This window comes from Mirounga leonina, unplaced genomic scaffold, assembly GCF_011800145.1.
Source record: "Mirounga leonina isolate KUSES-001 unplaced genomic scaffold, KU_Mleo_1.0 Mir_101222, whole genome shotgun sequence".
Lineage (NCBI taxonomy): Eukaryota > Metazoa > Chordata > Mammalia > Carnivora > Phocidae > Mirounga > Mirounga leonina.
In genome coordinates this window covers 513,952-534,076 of record NW_023270085.1, presented here as the reverse complement: position 1 = coordinate 534,076, position 20,125 = coordinate 513,952, and the positions used below count along the sequence as shown (strand labels likewise).

General features: G+C 38.3%; 1 protein-coding gene across 1 annotated transcript in view; it reads left to right on the top strand.

Annotated features, from left to right (window-relative positions):
* The window catches only part of IL1RAPL2 (interleukin 1 receptor accessory protein like 2), a 1,205,338-nt gene that overhangs the window by 1,167,427 nt on the left and 17,786 nt on the right, over positions 1 to 20,125 (top strand). The window contains exons 8-9 of the mRNA XM_035007492.1: positions 9,815 to 9,960; positions 19,035 to 19,178. Coding sequence (XP_034863383.1) covers positions 9,815 to 9,960; positions 19,035 to 19,178 — 290 coding nt within the window. The remainder of the gene's footprint in view (positions 1 to 9,814; positions 9,961 to 19,034; positions 19,179 to 20,125) is intronic.

Below are 20,125 nucleotides of genomic sequence, written 5' to 3'. Positions count from 1 at the left end.
GAGAGAAAGAGAGAGAGAGCACATGAGAGGGGGGAGGGAAGAGGGAGAAGCAGACTCCCTGCTGAGCAGGGAGCCTGATGTGGGACTCAATCCCGGGACTCCAGGATCACGACCTGAGCTGAAGGCAGTCGCTTAACCAACTGAGGCACCCAGGCGCCCCTTCTTCAATTTCTTTCATGAGTGTTATGTAGTCCCTAGAGTATAGATCCTTTATATCTTTGGTTAGGTTTATTCTGAGGTATTTTATGGTTTTTGGTGCTATTGTGAATGGAATCGTTTCTTTAATTTCTCTTTCTACAGTTGCATTGTTAGTGTATAAGAAAGCAACTGATTTCTGTGCATTGATTTTGTATCCTGCCACATTACTGAATTACTGTATGAGTCCTAGTAATTTGGGGGTGGAGTCTTTTGGGTTTTCCACATAAAGTAACATGTCATCTGCAAAGAGAAAGAGTTTGACTTCTTCTTTGCCAATTTGAATAACGTTTATTTCTTTTTCTTGTCTGATTGCTGTTGCTAGGACTTCTAGTACTATGTTGAACAATAGTGACAAGAGTGGGCATCCTGGACATGTTCCTGATCTTAAGGGAAAGGCTCTCACCTTTTCCCCACTGAGGATGATATTTGCTGTGGGTTTTTCATAGATGGATTTTATGAACTTGAGGAATGTTCCCTCTAACCCTCTACTCTAAAGTTTTAATCAGGAAAGGATGCTGTATTTTGTCAAATGTTTTTTCTGCATCAATTGAAAGGACCATAGGGTTCTTCTCTCTCCTCTTATTAATGTATTCTATCACATTGACTGATTTGCGAATGTTGAACCACCCTTGCATCCCGGGAATAAATCCCACTTGGTTGTGGTGGATGATCCTTTTAATGTATTGTCAGATCCTATTAGCTAGGATTTTGTTGAGGATTTTTGAATCCATATTCATCTGGGATATCAGTCTGAAATTCTCCTTTTTAATAGGGTCTTTGCCTGGTTTGGGGATTAAAGTAATGCTGGCCTCATAGACTGAGTTTGGAAGTTTTCCTTCTGTTTCTATTTTGAAACACCTTCAGTAGAATAGGTATTATTTCTTCTTTGAATGTTTGGTAGAATTCCCCAGGGAATCCATCAAGCCATGGACTCTTGTTTTTTGGGATATTTTTGATCACTGCTTCGATCTCGTTACTGGTTATTGGCCTATTCAGGTTGTCCATTTCTTCCTGTTTCAGTCTTGGCAGTTTATAGGTTTCCAGGAAGGCATCCACTTCATCCAGATTGCTCAGTTTATTGGCATATAGTTGTTGATAATAATTTCTAATAATTGTTTCTATTTCTTTGGTGTTAGTCATGATCTCTCCCCTTTCATTCATAATTTTATTAATTTGGGCTCTTTCTCTTTTCTTTTGGATAAGTCTGGCAAGTGGTTTATCAATCTTATTAATTCTTTCAAAGAACCAACTTGTAGTTTCGTTGATCTGATCTACTGTGTTTCTGGTTTCTAATTCATTGATCTCTGCTCTAATCTTAAGTATTTCTCTTCTAATGCATGACTTAGGCATCATTTGTTGCTTTTTCTCTAGTTCTTTAAGGTGTAGAGTTAGTTGGTGAATTCGGGATTTTTCTATTTTTTTGAGTGAGGCTTGGATGGCTATGTATTTCCCCCTTAGGACCGCCTTTGCAGTATCCCATAGGTTTTGGACTGTTGTGTTTTCATTCTCATTGGTTTCCATGAATTGTTTAAGATCTTCTTTGATTTCTTGGTTGACCCAAACATTCTTGAGCAGAGTGGTCTTTAGCTTCCAGTGTTTGAATTTATTCCAAATTTTTTCTTGTGATTGAGTTCCAGATTTAAAGCATTATGGTCTGAAAATATGCAGGGAATAATCTCAGTCTTTTGGTATCAGTTAAGACCTGATTTGTGACCCAGTATGTGGTCTATTCTGGAGAAAGTTCCATGTGCACTCGAGAAGAATGAGTATTCTGTTGTTTTAGGGTGGAATGTTCTGTATATATCTTTGAGGTCCACCTGGTCCAATTGTCATTCAAAGCTCTTGTTTCTGTGTTGATTTTCTGCTTAGATGATCTGTCTATTGCTGAGAGTGGAGTATTGAGGTCTCTTACAATTAACGTACTGTTATCAGTATGACTCTTTATTTTGGTTAACAGTTGGCTGATGTAGATGGCTGCTCCCATGTTGGGGGCGTAGATATTTACAATTGTTAGACCTTCTTGTTCGATAAACCCTTTAAGAATGATATAGTGTCCTTCTGTGTCTCTTATTACAGTCTTTAGTTTAAAATCTAATTTGTCTGATATAAGAATTGCTACCCCAGCTTTCTTTTGAGGTCCGTTGACATGGAAGATGGATCTCCATACCTTCACTTTCAGTCTGGATGTATCTTTAGGTTCAAAATGAGTCTCTTGCAGACAGCATATGGATGGGTCCTGTCTTTTTATCCAATCTGCAATTCTATGCCGTTTTATGGGAGCATTTAGGCCATTCATGTTGAGAGTGATTATTGAAAGATATGAGTTTATTGTCATCATGTTGCCTGTGAAGACCTTGTTTTTATAGATTGTCCCTGTAAATTTCTGTTGTGTATCACTCTTGGGGTCTTTCTGCTTTTATAAACCCCCCCTTAATATTTCTTGCAGGGCCAAGTTAGTGGTCACATATTCTTTCAGTTTCTGCTGGTCTTGGAATCTCTGCATCTCTCCATCCATTCTAAATGACAGCCTTGCCAGATAAAGTATTCTTGGCTGCATGTTCTTCTCGTTTAGTACCCTGTATATGTCTTGCCAGACCTTTCTGGCTTGCCAGGTCTCTGTGGATAGGTCTGATGTTATTCTGATGTTCTTCCCTCTGTACGTAAGGAATCTCTTCCCCCTACCTGCCCTTAAGATGGTTTTGTTGTTTCTAAGGTTTGCAAGTTTTACTATTACATGCCAGGGCGTTGGCCTGTTTTCCTTGATCTTGGGAGGGGTCCTCTCTGCCTCTAGGACACGAATGTTTGTTTCATTCCCCAGATTAGGGAAGTTCTCAGCTACAATTTGCTCAAATATATCTTCTAGTCCTCTCTCTCTCTCTCCACCCCCTCAGGGACCCAACAATTCTGACATTGGAACGTTTCATGCTGTCACTTATTTCTCTGATTCTGTTTTCATGGATTTTGAGTTGTTTCTCCCTGGCCTCCTCTTTTTCCTTCTTTTCTATCAATTGGTCTTCTAGATCACTAATATGTTCTTCTGCCTCGCTTACCCTAGCTGTTAGATTATCTAGATTAGATTGGATCTCATTGATAGCATTTTTAAGTTCTGTCAGTTCAACTTCCATCTTTACCCTTAGAGACTCTGTGTTGTCATTAATCGATTTCTCCATTCTAGCTATTGTCTTTATAACTGCTACCCTGAAGTCCATTTCCGACATCTTGGTTATATCTGTATCCATTTGTAAATCTGTGCCAGAAGTCACAGTCTCTGAGTCTTTCCTCTTTTGGGGGTTCTTCCTCCTAGTCATTCTGTTGAGGGTTTGTTAAGGGAATGTACAGAGTCCAAATTATTGACCACAATGCAAGCAAGATGCACCTGTTTTATAAGGACCTTAGGGTTGTCAGCCTCTTGTTCTCCCAGCCTGTCTTCTGGGGGAGGGGCCTGCCACACTGTCACTCAGGCAACCCTGTTTGGGCACAGTTGCCCTGCCCCCTGTGGGTGGGGCTGTGCTCAGTGAAAACCGGTTTTGGGGGGCTTTTGTTCTCTGGTGGCTTTCTCTGGTGGCTTTCTGCCTCTCTTCCGAGAGTCAGAGAAGAAGAGAGCATTTCCAACCCTCTGCCTCAGAGCAGAGAGATTGCAGTCTGCTCTTCACTGAGCCTCCTGGCCACACTATCTCCGTTTCTGTCTGTACTGCTATAAACTGCAGCATCCTGTGTTGTGTGCCCCTCAGCAGTGCTCCCAGTCCTCTCCTCTAGGTCGGGGCACGGGGTCACGTCTCTGTCCTTTGTGCTTCTAAAACTGCCAACCACCCCCAGGTTGCACGCGCAGCCTTGCCACTCCAGGTTTCAGTCCGGAGGGCTGTCCTAAAGTCCTTTCCCCATCACTACCGGTCTGTACCCTGTCCCCATTGTGGGAGGCTATCGCTCACCAGGGGTGTAAGATCCCCATGGCTCCCTCCCCCTTCCATTTATCTTCTGATATCTGCCCGTGGAATCACTGCTCCCTGCTTCATACCTCAAAACCACTGCCTGCGATATTCTGTTTGTAGAGATCCAGATCTATCTTCTTATATCTCAGGCTGATTTCATGGGTGTTCAGAGTGGTCTGGTAGATATCCAGCTCAATTCCGGGTACCGGTTGGAATATGGTCCCTTACTCCTCTGCCATCTTTTTTCCCCAAATCTGATGTATTTCTTATTCTTGTTCTTGTATAGGTACTTTTATTTCCTCTGGATTATTTCAAGATTTTCTCTTTGTTTTGATTTTCTGCAGTTATAATATGATATATCAATGTGTATATTTTTTAGTATTAATTCTGCTTGGTATTCTCTTAACTTACTACAATCTGTGGTTTGGAGTCTTTAACTTTGGAAAATTGTCAGCTCTAATACTTTAAATATTTCTAATTATTCCTTTCTTTCTTCTCATTTTGGTATTTCCATTACATATGTCTTACCCTTTTTGTAATTATCCTTTGGGAGTTTCATATTTTATTCCATTTTTCCAGACCTTTTACTCTTTACATTTCCGTTTAGGAGATTTCTATTGATGTATCTTCAAGATCACTAATTCTTTCTTCACCTCTGTCCAGTCTACTGATGAGCCCATGAAAAGCATTCTTTATTTCTATTAGTTACTGTGTTTTTATTTCTAGCATTTTCTTTTGATTCTTTCTTAGTTTCCATCTCTCTGGTTACATTACCCATCTATTGATATATATTGTTCACTTTTCCCATTGAATCCCTTAACATATTAAACAGTTATTTTGCATTCCCAGTTTGATCATTCCAAAATCTCTGCCATATCTGAATATGGTTCTGATGCGTGTTTTGTCTCTTCAGACTGCGTTCTTTGGGTTTTTGTTTCTTTGGGGTTTTTTTTGGGGGGGGGGGTATTGTTTTTTTTTTTTTTTTTTTTAATTTTTTTTGGTAACTTTTTGTTGTTTTTGAAAACCACATATTATGGGGGCGCCTGGGTGGCTCAGTTGGTTAAGCGACTGCCTTCGGCTCAGGTCATGATCCTGGAGTCCCGGGATCAAGTCCCGCATCGGGGTCCCTGCTCGGCAGGGAGTCTGCTTCTCCCTCTGACCCTCCTCCCTCTCATGCTCTCTGTCTCTCATTCTCTCTTTAAAAAAAAAAAGAAAAGAAAAGAAAACCACATATTATGTATCAGGTAAGAGGAACTGAAGTAAATAGGCTTTTAGTGTGAGATTTTATGTTTATGTTGTTAGGCTGGGTTTAGTGTTTGCTCTAGTTGTAGGTGTAAGAAGCTAAAATTTCCTATAATGTACTTGTTTATGTCTCCACTGTTTTCTTTGTGTTTTCCTAGAGACTCCTTCTTAAATAGGGTCTGAGCTTTGCAGTTCTTTCAGCTGAAAGCCCTTGTTATCATACAGGAGCCTGATTGATGTGGTGGTAAGCATTCTATAATCCTATGATAAAGTCTCAGTCTTTTAGTGAGCCTGTGACTCTGAACTATGACCTTCACAACTTCTTCTCAGCTTTCCTCCTCTTTTTAAGTGAGACAGGAAAGTTTGAGGGGGCTGGAGTTGGGTACTGTATTTCCCTTCCCTCAGGAAGGTTAGGTTTGGTAAAATCCAAGCAGTTTAGGCTCTGATACAAGAGTTTCCTTTCAGGACAGGCCTTTGTTAAGAAGAAGGGAGTGCTCTGGGCTCATTTCAAGATAGTGCTTTTTTTTAATTCCCTGACAGAAACATAGGGAAACTTTTCTGTGATCTTCACCCTAAGACCCTGGTAGTGCTCCTAGAAGCAAACTTCTTGAAAATATGGAGTACCCCAAAGATTAGATCTAACGGAGTTTTTAAACTCTCTGGTTAGTGTGTAGTGGCCCTACAGTGACTTATCAGTTATAGTTTGTTTCTATCTGTACTGGCTCTTGCTCCTTGGTTTCTGCTCCCACTATACTGTGATTCTCAGTATTTGCCTGTCTGAAGTTTCTGGGGCAGGAGTTTACCCTGTGACCTCAACTCTCTGATGGATCTAATCATTGTTAATTTTAATTTTCTTCAGCTGTTTTTCTTATTGTAAGGATGAGAATGACAACTTCCAAGCTTTTTTTAGTACTAGTTTTTAAGAATAGGTCTTGACTAAATAAAACTTTTGAAGGTGGTAATTTCTGTCACCTGAACTTATTATTTTCTATTTTTTCTGGTGTTTGCTGTTGCATATAACTTGCCTTCAGTGTTAATCCTTGGAGTAAAATGCTTCTGAAGTTACTTGAAGTATCTCCCAAGATCCTCTCATTTGTATCCTCCATTCCAAAGCCAGCCTCTTTAGTGTCTTTCACATATTCTGCAAAAACCTGTTCTTATCTTCCATCCTAGAAAACACTCCCTTATTCTTTTTGTCTAGGCAGACTCTTCTCAAGCCTTTTCCAGTTAATTTAGTCAAAATAGTCTCTCCCGTCTTTGAAAGCTGTTGTAAGCATGACTGCACCACTCTTCTTTACATCATTATGTGTATATTTTTTCAACTTTGTAGATCTTTTCTCTTTTTTAAATTTTAATGCTTACTGGGAGCAGGGACCTGTTTTATTTTGTTTTGTTTTGTTTTTGTTTTTTTGTTTTTTTTTAGAGAGAGGGCATGCACACACACGCAAGAGCTGAGGAGGAGGGGCAGAGGGAGAGAGAATCTTAAGCAAGAGAGAGCACGCACACACATGCAAGAGCTGAAGAGGAGGGTCAGAGGGAGAGAGAGAATCTTAAGCAAGTTCCACACCCAGCACAGAGCCCAGTGCAGGGCTCAATCTCACGACTCTGAGATCATGACCTGATCCCAAATCAAGAATCGAACACTTAACTGACCGAGCCACCCAGGCACCCCAGGGACCTGGTCTTTTAATGTTTATATTTATCTTACACCAAATGTCTAGCCCAGAGCTAGGCACTTAGCTGGTGACTGACAAAGAATCAGTGGTAGATTGTTATATATCAATATTTGCTAGGAAATTATGATTGCTCTACTGAGTGATTAGTAGAGATAAACATCAGCTGACTCTTTAACTCCCAAAAAGCAAGTCACTTCTAGATTTTCAAGAGCTGATAATTAAGACACCTCAAATATATTAATAGATGGATGACAGATCATTTTTCAATTCCTCCCTCTGGATTCTTTCTGCAGCCTGTGAAGAGCTGTTTTTGGAAACTGTATTAGAAATGAAGAGGGAAAGGCTTGGTCTGGAAGGAGAGGATCAGCTTTCTGCCTCATGCCTGGCAGAGGCTGTGGCTGCCCTACACATGAAGCTTTAAATCAAACTTAATTTGTGGTGCTTAAGCAGATTCTGGCACTAAAGAGGGTTCTTCCATAGCAGGTTACACAGAAGAAAAAGAATTGAGTGTAGTGGGATTTACTCATAGCACAGAGAAAATGGAGAAAGTAAAATTCAATATAAACCATGAAGACAGCAAATTCTAATTTTTCCCTTGGTTAGGTATATGTTGAGAGAGGAAAACTACAACTTTATCAAGGAAGAAAAAAGTTAATAGACTACCAATAAAATGTGGTTAAGAAAATTCTTCCATTTGTCTAGTTCAGCAATGGTACATAAACGTAAAGGGCAGGAGACTTACTCAGGTTACAAATGCCAGTATTATCAACTCTCAGATATGTGTATCACTGGGAGGGTACAGAAACAGGGTAGTTTTAAAAGCATGACTATTTGGAATATAATCTGGGCTTCAGATTTCTGTGTGGGAGACTCAGATTCCAGGAACTCTCCTCCACCAACCCAACTTTAAGTCTTCTTTCTCTCAAAGGGGAACCAGAAGAGTTTAAGACAATCGAACTTTAAATATCAATAAATATCAATATAACTATTTTTGTAGGAGCCAAAATGTAAACAATCTACTTTTTATAATGAAATGTTGATGTTTATTAACATTGCTTTGCATGTATACAATGCTATTAACTTTTTAAATTACTTTAACCCATTTTACCCTCACGACAAATTTGAGTAGGGTAGGTATTTTTCTCAACTTAAAGCTGAGTTAAATTAAGGCACCATTGACTTAATGACTTTGTAAGGATCAAGCTTAAACTTGTAAATTGGAGGCCTGTACTTAGAACCCATTTTTCTCTGAGCATAGTTGTCTTTTCCAACTTTCTGTTAAATGCCAGTAAATCAGAGGGTTCTTTTCTGCATTCATAACCAGGTGTCCGAAAAGGATATGAGAATTAACTCCAGCGCTCCAGTTTTCTATCTTGCAAATACATGTATTTAAGTACCTCACCCCAGGGGCCCCTGGGTGGCTCAGTCAGTTAAGCATCCAACTGGATTCTGGGTCCTGGGATGGAGCCCTGCGTCAGGCTCCATCCTCAGCAGGGAGTCTGCTTAGGGATTCTCTCTCTTCCTCTCCCTTTGCCCCTCCCCCTGCTCTCTCTCTCAAATAAAATAAATCTTAAAAAAAAGAACCTCACCCCAGAACTTAAAGGCATGATTGCCACCATGTAGACTTGCAATTTGCTTTTTCTCTGGTCAAAAGCAGGAGACGGGGTGCCTGGATAGCTCATTCAGTTAAGTGTCTGCCTTGGGCCCAGGTCATGGTCTCAGGGTCCTGGGATCCAGCCCTGAGTTGGGCTTCCTGCTCAGTGGGGAGTCTGCTCCTCCCTCCCTTCTGCCCCCCCCCCCGCCCCCCCCCCCCCGCTCATGCTCTCTTGCTCTCTCGCTCTCTTTCTTTCTCAAATAAATAAATAAAATCTTTTTTTAAAAAAAAGCAGGAAACAGAAAAGTCAGCAGGGTACCCACTTTCACCTCACTCAGGAGGCAGCTGGCCATTGGTGAGAATATCTCTCTGAAGAAACAGGAAACACACTTCTTAGGAAAGGTTTCTGGCAACTCAGTTCCTCTGTAAAGAAAACCTATTCCTGGCCATTTAAGGCCCTCTGCAACCTCACTTGAGAAAGCAAAAGGCAGGACTATGAGAAAATGTCACATAGGGGAGGGTTTTCCCTGTGAGGGGAGAAAGGAGAAAGACAAATGGGGAACAGCGTCTGGAAAAGGCAGGACCATGGCAGTGGACTAGCATCATTGGCAGGATAGGGCACAGAACACGTGCTTGCATTGGACAAATGCAAGAGGAAAGTAAAGGTCAGACTTCTCATGGATATTTGAGGATAGAAGGCCACTAAACACTTTCAGTTTACTTTTTATAAGATAACCATTTTCAGGGCTCATTTCTTTACCTTCTTACCCCCTGTTGTCAAAACTCTAACTTCTAACACAAACACTACACCTATCAATTTTATCCCTTCATGGCATGGTGCAAAAATCTAATTTGTTTTCATAAATTCAGCTTAGAACATAGAGCCCAATGTTTCCTCCTTTTTGCCACACAAATCATGTTGGCTTCATTTATCAAAGCCTACTGGCATGGTAATATTTCTTTTTGCTGAGTGAATTCCTCACTTCTTTCCTTTTCCATTTGATCTTCACATCAAGAGTCACTTTTTGTGTTTTCGTGTTGAAGGTTCCATACATACCACTGAGTTAAGAATCTCCATGCCCACTGGACCTTGTGAGCTACATACTGCAAGTTTTGCATGGCTGCTCTCTCCCCAAGTCAAACCAATTCAACCAAGAATACTGTCTTTATTTCAGGCTCCTCAAAGAGCATCTTGGAGAAAAAGAAGTTGAATTGGCACTCATCTTTGATTCAGTGGTGGAGGCTGACTTGGCAAATTATACCTGCCATGTGGAAAACCGAAATGGACGGAAACATGCCAGTGTTCTGCTACGTAAAAAGGGTATTTATTTTTATAACTATTACTATGGTTTGTTTAGCTACCAAGTAACTATTGAAGTTAAATATACTTTCTGGCCTTATTTTATCATTTAGCATGAACTTCTATTAAACATTTTGTCTTTTTAAGGAAAAAATATCTCTTTTGCTATGGATATTAGCATACAATGCCTATAATCTTCTATCCATTAGGAAGTAGATAAATAAAATGAAATATTGTTATGTGTTAAATTCAGTGAGATAAAGTGTACCTTGGTTATAAGTGTTACATAAAATTTGATAGGTATTGGGCGCCTGGGTGGCTCAGTTGGTTAAGCGACTGCCTTCGGCTCAGGTCATGATCCTGGAGTCCTGGGATCGAGTCCCACATCGGGCTCCCTGCTCAGCAGGGAGTCTGCTTCTCCCTCTGACCCTCCTCCCTCTCCTGCTCTCTGTCTCTCATTCTCTGTCTCTCAAATAAATAAATAAAATCTTTAAAAAAAATTTGATAGGTATTGACATGCAAATTTTTCTCTGTACTTCACCATCTTGTATTGCTTAAATGAGAAACTAGGGATTTTATTAATGGAAAAGAAACAAAGCCACTTTTTTATTCCCAAACTAAAATATAAATAAAAATAATGAAGAGATATCATAATATTCTTCTAATTGTTATAATAAAGATTATAAACAATATTTCATGATACAACCTGGTGCTATTAAGAGGCCTCTGACAGGTGCATATCCTTTAAAATATTTTGGCATTTATGGAAATCCCTCTCTAAATTTGGTTCCAGATAGGGTGGAAATTGTATATAATGGACAAAGAAAAGAAACTAAATTACAGATAAAAGAGATAAAAGCAAATATAGGAACAACAATCCCAACAGCTGGAGCAGCTTCTGAGATTGGCTCTTAACCCTGCCACAACTCTTGATTACTGCAAAAAGCTAAATTTTCTGTATGTGTGCAATTGGCAAAAGTTTTTGTAACTGTAACAGAACAAATGTTCTCAGTCAGTGTTCTTGTTGTCTAGGCTATAGAGCAATAGGACAGATTCAGTCAACAAGGTCACTAGTTGTACCTCTTAACCAAGATGGAATTTCTATTTTCCAGCCAACCCTAATACTTGACCTTGACCAGCAAGCAGTTCTAGGGGAAGCAGGAAAATGTCATTATTCTGAAAATAATGCTTTTATCTCTCTAGTACCATTTCTTACTCAGCTGGATTTGATTCCATCTTAAAATAATGGAGTTTCTAAATATAAAGGAGTCTAATATGGAAAGTTAAATCAGGAGACCCTGGTTGAAGAAATCCTGGTTTGGCCACTGATTCAACTACTTGGTTCAGCAGGACTAACTTATCTGATGAAGCATCCTGAATCTCAGTTTTCTTATCTGTAAAACATGGATAATAATATCTACATTATAGAGATACTTTGAGGCTCAAATGATAATGATATAGTGTGAAATATGTCACACTCAGTGTTTGCTATTATGCAGAACTTGGATAACTTCTCCTGTGCACCAGGCAACCACATAGTCCACCTACGTAACGGGCAGACATTGATCATGTCCAGATACCTTATGGCAAAGATTACTTTGTTCCTGCTCATTCTAGTCTTATTTTAGGCTCAGAGATCATCCAAGCCAGAGTCTGCAGCACTCTGTATCCTCAGCAACTTGGGCAATGTCTGACCACTAATAGGTCCTTAGAACCCATCTGGTTAATGAATGAATGTTATCTTTTATTATTGAAGATTATGTATAGCAAGTATTGTGCTAAGTATTGGGAAATAGAGTGATGAATAAGATAGACATCCCCAAGCCAGTGTGGGGCTTATAGTCTTCAGAGTAGAGAGAGTGCAAAGAAAGACAAACATTAAACATTAAGCGAAAAAATGTGCAACAAATACATAGTGTTACTACTATGAGGAAAAATAATGGTGGTGGTAGGTTTCCTATCGTTCAGTCAGCAGAGATAGGAATAGCCTTGAGTTTAAAAATAAATCCATTTCTCTTTAATAAGGAAAGCAACCACTAGCAGCCCTTAAAATTTCTAATAATCTGACAGTAGACACCAAAGCACACTGTATAACTGCCATCTCCCATGGCTTCTGCAAGGAAATGTATCTAAAGCATGAATAACTGAGAATATTAGTTCTCATCTTTCTCATCTCCAAATATTAGAGTTCCCCAGGGTTCTGGTCCCCTCTTCTCACTTACTCCCTAGATGATTTCATTCCAACTCACAGGCTTACTTACATATATGCTGACAACTTCCAAATTTATATCTGTAGCCCACCTGATTTTCTTGCCTAAACTCCAGTGTTACATTCCTAACTGCCTATTCAACAACTACTCAAAAACTCCAGTAGTAGACATATCTAGTAGGCATATCAAGCTTCCCTTGTCCCAAACAAGAATTCTGATTTCTCCTCCCTGTAAACCTGATCCTCCAGTTGCCTCCTCCATCTCCATCACCATCCTTCCAGTTGCTCAGGCCAAAATCCTGGGACTCAGTCTAGTCCACCAGCAGAACCAATGGCTCTATTTTCAAGACATGTCCAGATTCTGATGACTTTCCCCACCTCCATTGTTACCACCCTAGTCTGAGCCATGATCATCAATTGCTTGGCTCACTGCAATGGCCTCCTAACTGGTCTCCCAGCTTCTTCCTTGTCCCCATATAGTCACAGTCCCCCATCACAGTAGCCAGAATGATCCTTTTAATATGTAAGTCAGATCATATTCCTCTAATCAGAACCCTCCAATTATAGAACCCTCTCTGTTACACTCAGAATGAAATCCCAAATCTATGCCATGGCCTACAATGCATGATATAATCTTTTCTGATTTCTGATCTCATTTTCTACTACAATCTGCCTATCTGTCTCAAATATCACACACACTAGCTTCCTTTCTATTTCTTGTACTCACCAAGCACAGTCCTGGCTGACGGTCTTTGCACTTGCTATTTCCTGAGCCTGGAACACTCTTCCCCCTGCTGTTCCCATGACTCACTCACTCTTCATATAGGTCTCGGCTTAAATATTACCTACTTAATAGCGTTCCCTGGACACACTATATAAAATAATACTACCCATCACTTTCTTTGTTTTTGTTTTTTGTTTTCTTTTGTTTAGAATTTTAGAAATTTTAGTACAGTTTAAATCAGTGGGCCAGGTCCATTTCATCTCCTTCACTGCCAGATCTGGGGGAAGGGACTGCTTCAGTTTCTCTGCCTTCTCTTTGTGATGACCAGATATATCAAGGTATCTGCACTTTCTTTGTTTAAAAATTTTTAGCTTTATTGAGGTAAAATTGACAAAGTTGTAAGATATTTAAAGTATACAACATGATGATTTGATATACATATACATTGTGAGAGTATACCCCTGTTGAATTAATTAACACATCCATTACCACACATATTTACCTTCTTCTTCTTCTAATTCTTCTTCTTCTTTCTAATTCTTCTTCTTCTTTCTAATTCTTCTTCTTCTTTCTTCTTCTTCTTCCTCTTCCTCCTCCTCCTCCTCTTCTTCTTCTTCTCCTTCTTCTTCTTCTTCTTCCTCTTCTTCTTCTTCTTCTTCTTCTTCTTCTTCTTCTTCTTCTTCTTCTTCTTCTTCTTCTTCCTCTTCTTCTTCTTCTTCTTTTTTGGTGAGAACCTGTAAATTCTGCCCTCTTAGCAAATTTCAATTATACAATACAGTGTTATCAACTACAGTCACCATGTTATACATTAGATTCTCAGATCTTATTCATCTTACAACTGAAAGGTTGCACCCTTTTACCAATTTCTCCCTATTTTCTTCCAGCCCTTGACAGCCATTTTCCTATTCTCTTTCTCTATGACTTCAGGGTTTTTGTTTTTTTTTTTAGATAAAGATAAACATATAAGTGATACCATGCAGTATAATATTTGCCTTTCTCTCTATGGCTTACTTTACTTAGCATAATGCCCTCCAGTTTCATCCATGTTTTAGTAAATGACAGGATTTCCTTCTTTTTCAAAGGGAAATAATATTCGATTATATGTATGTATGACATATTTTCTTGATCTAATCATTCACTGATGAACTACCCATCACTGTTTTTTTTCTCTTGCTTGGCTTTATTTCTGTTTATTGTATTTGTTACTATTTGATATCTTATTACATATTTATTTTCTTCTTTTTTTATTTATTTAAATCCAATTAGCCAACATATACTACATCATTAGTTTCTGATGAAGTGTTCAATGATTAATCAGTTGCGTGTAACACCCAGTGCTCATCACATCATGTACCCTTCTTAATGCCCATCATGGAAGTGGGTTGGGGGATGGGGTATTTATTTTTTTATCTCCCCCGCCTCACTACAATATAAACTTCATGAGAGCATGGACTTTTCCTACCTTATTTACTGCTGTATCCCTAGGGCATAGAACATAGTAGGTGCTCAAAAATACTTGTTGGGTGAAAATGCTCCTCCTAGCGGGCCAGAGCAATAGGGTGGAGATAGATAACAGGGATTGGTAAAAAGAGGATTTATCTGTGATTTTCTCTTGACTAGTGTCTGCCCTGGGCTATCTAAATGCATTTCTCTTTTTAAAGAAATTCATTTTCCAGATTGGGGGTTGAAAACTTAAATACCTCAGGGGCCAGGCAGATAGTGAATTTTTTTTTTTAAAGAGGCTGGATATTAGGGGAAAAAAAAAAAACACAGACTAGAGAAAACATGTCTCATCTTAAAGGGGTAGTCACTGCTCTTTTCTAGGAGATTATTGCCATGCTTGCTGAAATGTAAACCCAGGGATAAGAGAATTTCTGAATTTTCAAGTTAAGTTGAAAGACTAGGTATGCAATCTTTTGGTTTTTAATTATTAGTATTCACTTTTTGGAAATATTATATAGAACAATAAAATCTTTTGGGGGGGCATGGTATACCAGTGTGCACTCCCTGTTTAGGTAGCAGTTACATTTTTTCGCTGTGCTTTACAGAATGATGCAGTTCATCTTTGCTTATTCCATTTTCCTTAGGAGCTCTCAACAATATGGTAGAGCTCCAGAAAATAGTGAGAAGCTTTATGGCTCTGCTCCAACATTTTTAATCAGACTGAGCTCTGGCTTGTCTTGCAAAACTTCAGATGTTTCCTTTGGAGTTGAACATTGCAAACTTTATCACAGCATAGCCTGGCCTCAGTGGCTACAGTGTTTCCACCTGGAATATGAGTATGGCTTTTTTTATGGAACAATAAATTCCTGATGAGCTGTAAGTCAAACATTGAAAATGCCCTAAGTGATAATTACAGAGAAGAAACATTTGATGAATCCTTTCATACAGTGAAAAGGCCTTTCATAAGATGAAAACTCATGTCTAATATATCCAATTAACAGGGTCAGGCTTTCTCAGAGCCAAACAACCCTTACCTATGCGTCTTTTACCTGCACCTACCACTTGCTCACTCCCTAATGAACTATTATCAACAATTACAACTAATATTTTAGTAAGAAGTCTATCCTATTTGTGTGTGTGTGTGTGTGAACCAAGACTGAATTTATGCTAAGGAAATTCTGGTAATTGTTTCTTCTCTGCACATACTGCCTTTCCCACAAACAAATTTTATCACTGAATCTCTCTGTTCATTCCCAGTGCTACTGCCCCATGCTGAACCCCCAATCTCCATAGGAAACCCTCAGGTGGGATCGCCTAACCTGCTTCCCAACTTATGAGCTAGCTCAAAACATTTCCAGTCTTCCCTCTCTCTAGTCCTTTGGCTTCAACTGCTATTTGTCCCATTCTATAATGTCTCATCTTCATGTTCAAAGTGAAGAAATAGTTGGGTTCAAACTAAGAAGGTTAAAAAGAACTACACTTGTACTTTTAGGGCCTACAAAAAGTTACAATCCCATAAATATTTGCTGTTCTAGATACAGCTATCCTTGTGATGTGTATATAAGACACAGTCCAAATAAAATGACTTTCACCTTCTCAGGAAATATCCCTAGAAGTATAGATCCTACTGAAATGGACAATGGCAATTGAAACAGAAGACAAAAGAAAAGCCAGGTGTAATCTGGGTGATGGCAGTTCTGCTCTCTGATTATAGGATGCATGTTTCCCTTTTAATGTCTCTGCCTGGGCTGAATCAAAGAATACTGTTTGAGTCTCAGGGAGTAGGTACAGTTTTCAACGTAAACAGCCATCATTAGGTAATATCTTTCAAAGACATTTTTATAAAATGGACCCCCAAACCACAAAGGTATTTTTCACACCATGATTTTCTTCCATAAATTTACTTCTGAAAAAAGGTGTCTGCACAAATTGTTCCTACTGCTGAAGTTTTCCATCTACCTAATAGCAACTCTACTCTGTAAATAGCATAGAAATTGCTGAAAAAAATTCCCATTTGGTGACTTTGAAAGCAGTTGAATTCTATTCTGACCAGAGAGAGAGACAGAGAGAGAAATATATGGAAAGAGAAAGAGTCCAAAATATTTACAACATAAAATGAACATTTTATAGCAGGAAAAACATGTTGAATCAAGTCAATCAATGTCCTAAGATCAAAGAGAAGTCAGTTTCTAGAGTAACAAAAAAAAATCATTGCTCTGTCAATTTAACACTGGCTGTTAAGAATGCATAACTGATGTAAGATGGTGAGAAAACAAGCAAAGATTTTGATATTGTAGCTCCACACAGGTCTCATAAGCAAGCCTGCCTTACCACCCATATAGAGGTATGCAGTGGCTCCTGGGGAGCTACTTTCTATATAGAGGGCAGGAGGCAGAGCTAATGTATGATAGTATTTTTTTACCTGAAATATTGTGGCTCAATTTTCAAAATGACTACCTCTCACAGCAGGCAGGACAGAGATAGATTCGTTTCCTATCCCTACTCATTATGGGTCTGCTCATGATATTCTTTATTAATATATTTTGTCCCTCAGAGCAGCCCCACTCCCTTCCTTTCTCCATCATTCCCCCTCTCTCCTTACTCAAAAAGAGTGACATTTATTTATGCTTCTTACATTTCCACTCAGTGACTTTTCTGATTGGCCATGCTGTCTCTGGCTTCTACCATCTCTTCTCTTACTCTACCTCCTTTCCAAGACCAAATTCCCTCTTTCCCCATGAAACCTAAAACTTTTCTTCATATGCTGAACTCCAGGGGGCCCTTCTTTTCTCTTTGGTACAGCTACAGAATTCTTCAGTATCCTTTAATGAAGTGCCTGAGACTTACTCAGTCCTTTCATTCTGCCTGGTAAATTGTAGTTTAGGTTATTTCCTTGGAATTAAAAGGGCAGAGGAGCCAAAATTCACTGCAAGTTACATGTTTTCTGAAGCATTACCAACAGTTCTATGGAGCAAAAGGGAGAAGCAAAAGGGAACCTGAAGGCTGAAGCTCTTAAAACTGTCATGTAACAAAAGGAGTCTTGAATTTGAAATTAGAATATCTAGGCTCAAGTCCAATCTTGGCCACTTCTTAGGTGTATGACCTTGAGGAAGTGAATTAAACTACTGAGTCTCAGATTCTTCACCTATAAATTTGCCCTATAGGAATCTTGCCCTAAAGGTTTACTTAGAGAATAGATTAACAGACTGGTTGAAAATTTTATGTATAATATATATTACTTGTAGTGTCTATTATATATATGTAGTAGTATATTATATATACTATGCAGTATATGTGTAGTAAAAATTATATGTAGTATATATTATATATGTTTATCTTTTTCCTTAATCTTAATGTCATATTGAGCCTGACTAGTTTCTCTTAAGCAATAAGCCTATGTAGAGACAGGGATATCCCCAGGGAAAGGTTGACAATCTGGTTGTTAAGGACCTTCAGGAGTGGCAGTCTGTCATGGTCAGAAATTCGATTTTGATAGTGCCCCAGAATTAACCTATCCAGGGAGGCTGATTGATGTCAACCAAACTCATAAACAACTGATATACAAACTAGAATGTCACTCTCTTTTCCAGTTTCTAGCTACATGGTAAGCAAAACTGGCAATAAAAAAAAAAAAAGTCAGTAATTATGGAATTCGATTAAGGGGAGGTTAGCTAATCTTTTAGGCAATTTTATCTATGTCATGTTAAGATGAATGAATATCCCTATTTCACAGGGGAAAATAGGTCTCTGGTCCCGTGTCTTTCAGATTCAGCATTTCCCTTCTAGACATTGCTGAATTCACATTCTAAATTCTCTTCTGACTTCCCATTTCTCTAAATTCCATGGTACTATCCCCATTTTTTGATGATACCCCTTAGATTTGTTAATATCACTCATTAAACTACAAGTAAGTCACATTCTCTGAGCCTGGGATACATTATGTCTCCTTCCATTATGTGTTGATTTAATTGTTCCAGCTATTAGAGTTCTAGCGGTGCCCCACTGGAGCAGCTTAGGGCTACTATCAGGTAGCCTAGTGTTGGCTGAATAGTCCAAGTTATTAGCCTGGGTTTCTCATTCAATTTTAGCCCCACTGGGCATATTATATTATATACATATAATAGTCATTTATTCAAATAAGTAGGGAAAATGGATAAGCTAATTTTCCCAGGTTACCTTCTATTGGATTATTTTCCTAGGGTTAAATGAAACAGTTAAATCTTGAAGCTCATTCAATTTTATATTTTATTTGATTCTGAGAATAATTTTATGATGCTCTTCTCATGTAGAAGAATAGGGCCTGTGGCCTGAGAAGTACTAGATGGTAATCTTACTAAGTCAATAAGATCATTTAACAGAAACAACAAAATATTGGCCCTAGACCCAGAAAAAGACAGTTCTAACAGTTCCCTGAGATACAATAAAATAAAAGTATATATGTAAGATCTAGATGTGTTCAAAACAAATTGGGAGTGACTATTCCTTTTCAAATAGACATCACTTTTAACAGTAAAAGTATTCAAATCTTTAGAAAAGAGTTAATTTTATGAAAATTTGATTTACACAAATGTGTTGAGAACAAAGCTACTTACTGCATTAAGCAAGAATCTTTTGGAAAGAAAAGCAGAAAGGGCTGTGCATCTTACAGACTAGAAATATGGAAAGATCCCAAGTGTTGCTGATTTAATTACCCTTTCCTGTTTATTCTGTTGGTTCCAGATTTAATCTACAAAATTGAACTTGCAGGAGGCCTGGGAGCAATCTTCCTCCTCCTTGTACTCCTTGTGGTCATCTACAAATGCTACAATATTGAGTTGATGCTTTTCTACCGACAGCATTTTGGAAGTGATGAAACTACCAATGGTAAGCTGTCTCCTATTCAAATTCAATTAAAGGGCATGAATTTGTGATTATGTAGGAGAATATCCCTATTCTTAGGAGATACATGATGACATATTTAGAGTTACAGGGCTATGACTAAAGCAAGTTACCCCTCAAAAAGTTCAGGAAAAAATTATGCATTTATCAAGAAAGAGAACAAAGGGGAGAAAATATTAACAATAGGAGAATCTGGGTAAAGGATATATGGATGTTCTTGGAAACTATTTTATTTTTGTAATGTTTGACATTATTTATAAATAAACAGTTTAACAAGGAGACATGAGTTGATCAGGAACTAAAACAATTGCTGTCAAAACCCTCCCCTTACTAAGAAATAAATTAAGAATCAATTCCATTATTTTCCTCCAGAAAATTCAAATTTAGGCACAGATCATTTTTTTAAATTTTTTTATTATGTTATGTTAATCACCATGCATCATTAGTTTTTGATGTAGTGTTCCATGATTCATTGTTTGGTACAGATCATTTTCAGCTATTCCTGGCATTGAAAAAATAAATCATTTAGGAAACTGATTAAAAGCTATGAAGATTCTCTTTTTCAAACTCACAATATGGATCCACATATTTTGGATGATTGTAGAACCAGTCTCAGAAATGACTTTAAAGGATAGAAATTCAGAATGTAGTTTATAATGTTCTTATGTTTGCCATCTAGGGCCCTTGGAAATCTTTTGAATGAAATATCAATAAAGCATTGAATTGAGCCTTGTTTCTTTGAACATTCTAAAATGATTTAATTTTTCAAGAGAATAAATTACCATATATCAAATCAATACCAATAAGAAATCATGACATGTAACTCGATATGCATAAAGTCGTCACCCACAAACTACTGTAAGTCTTGGAAATATATGTATGGAATGCCTTAGGTAAACTAAGATTAAAAATAAGTCCATTTGTAAGTCATT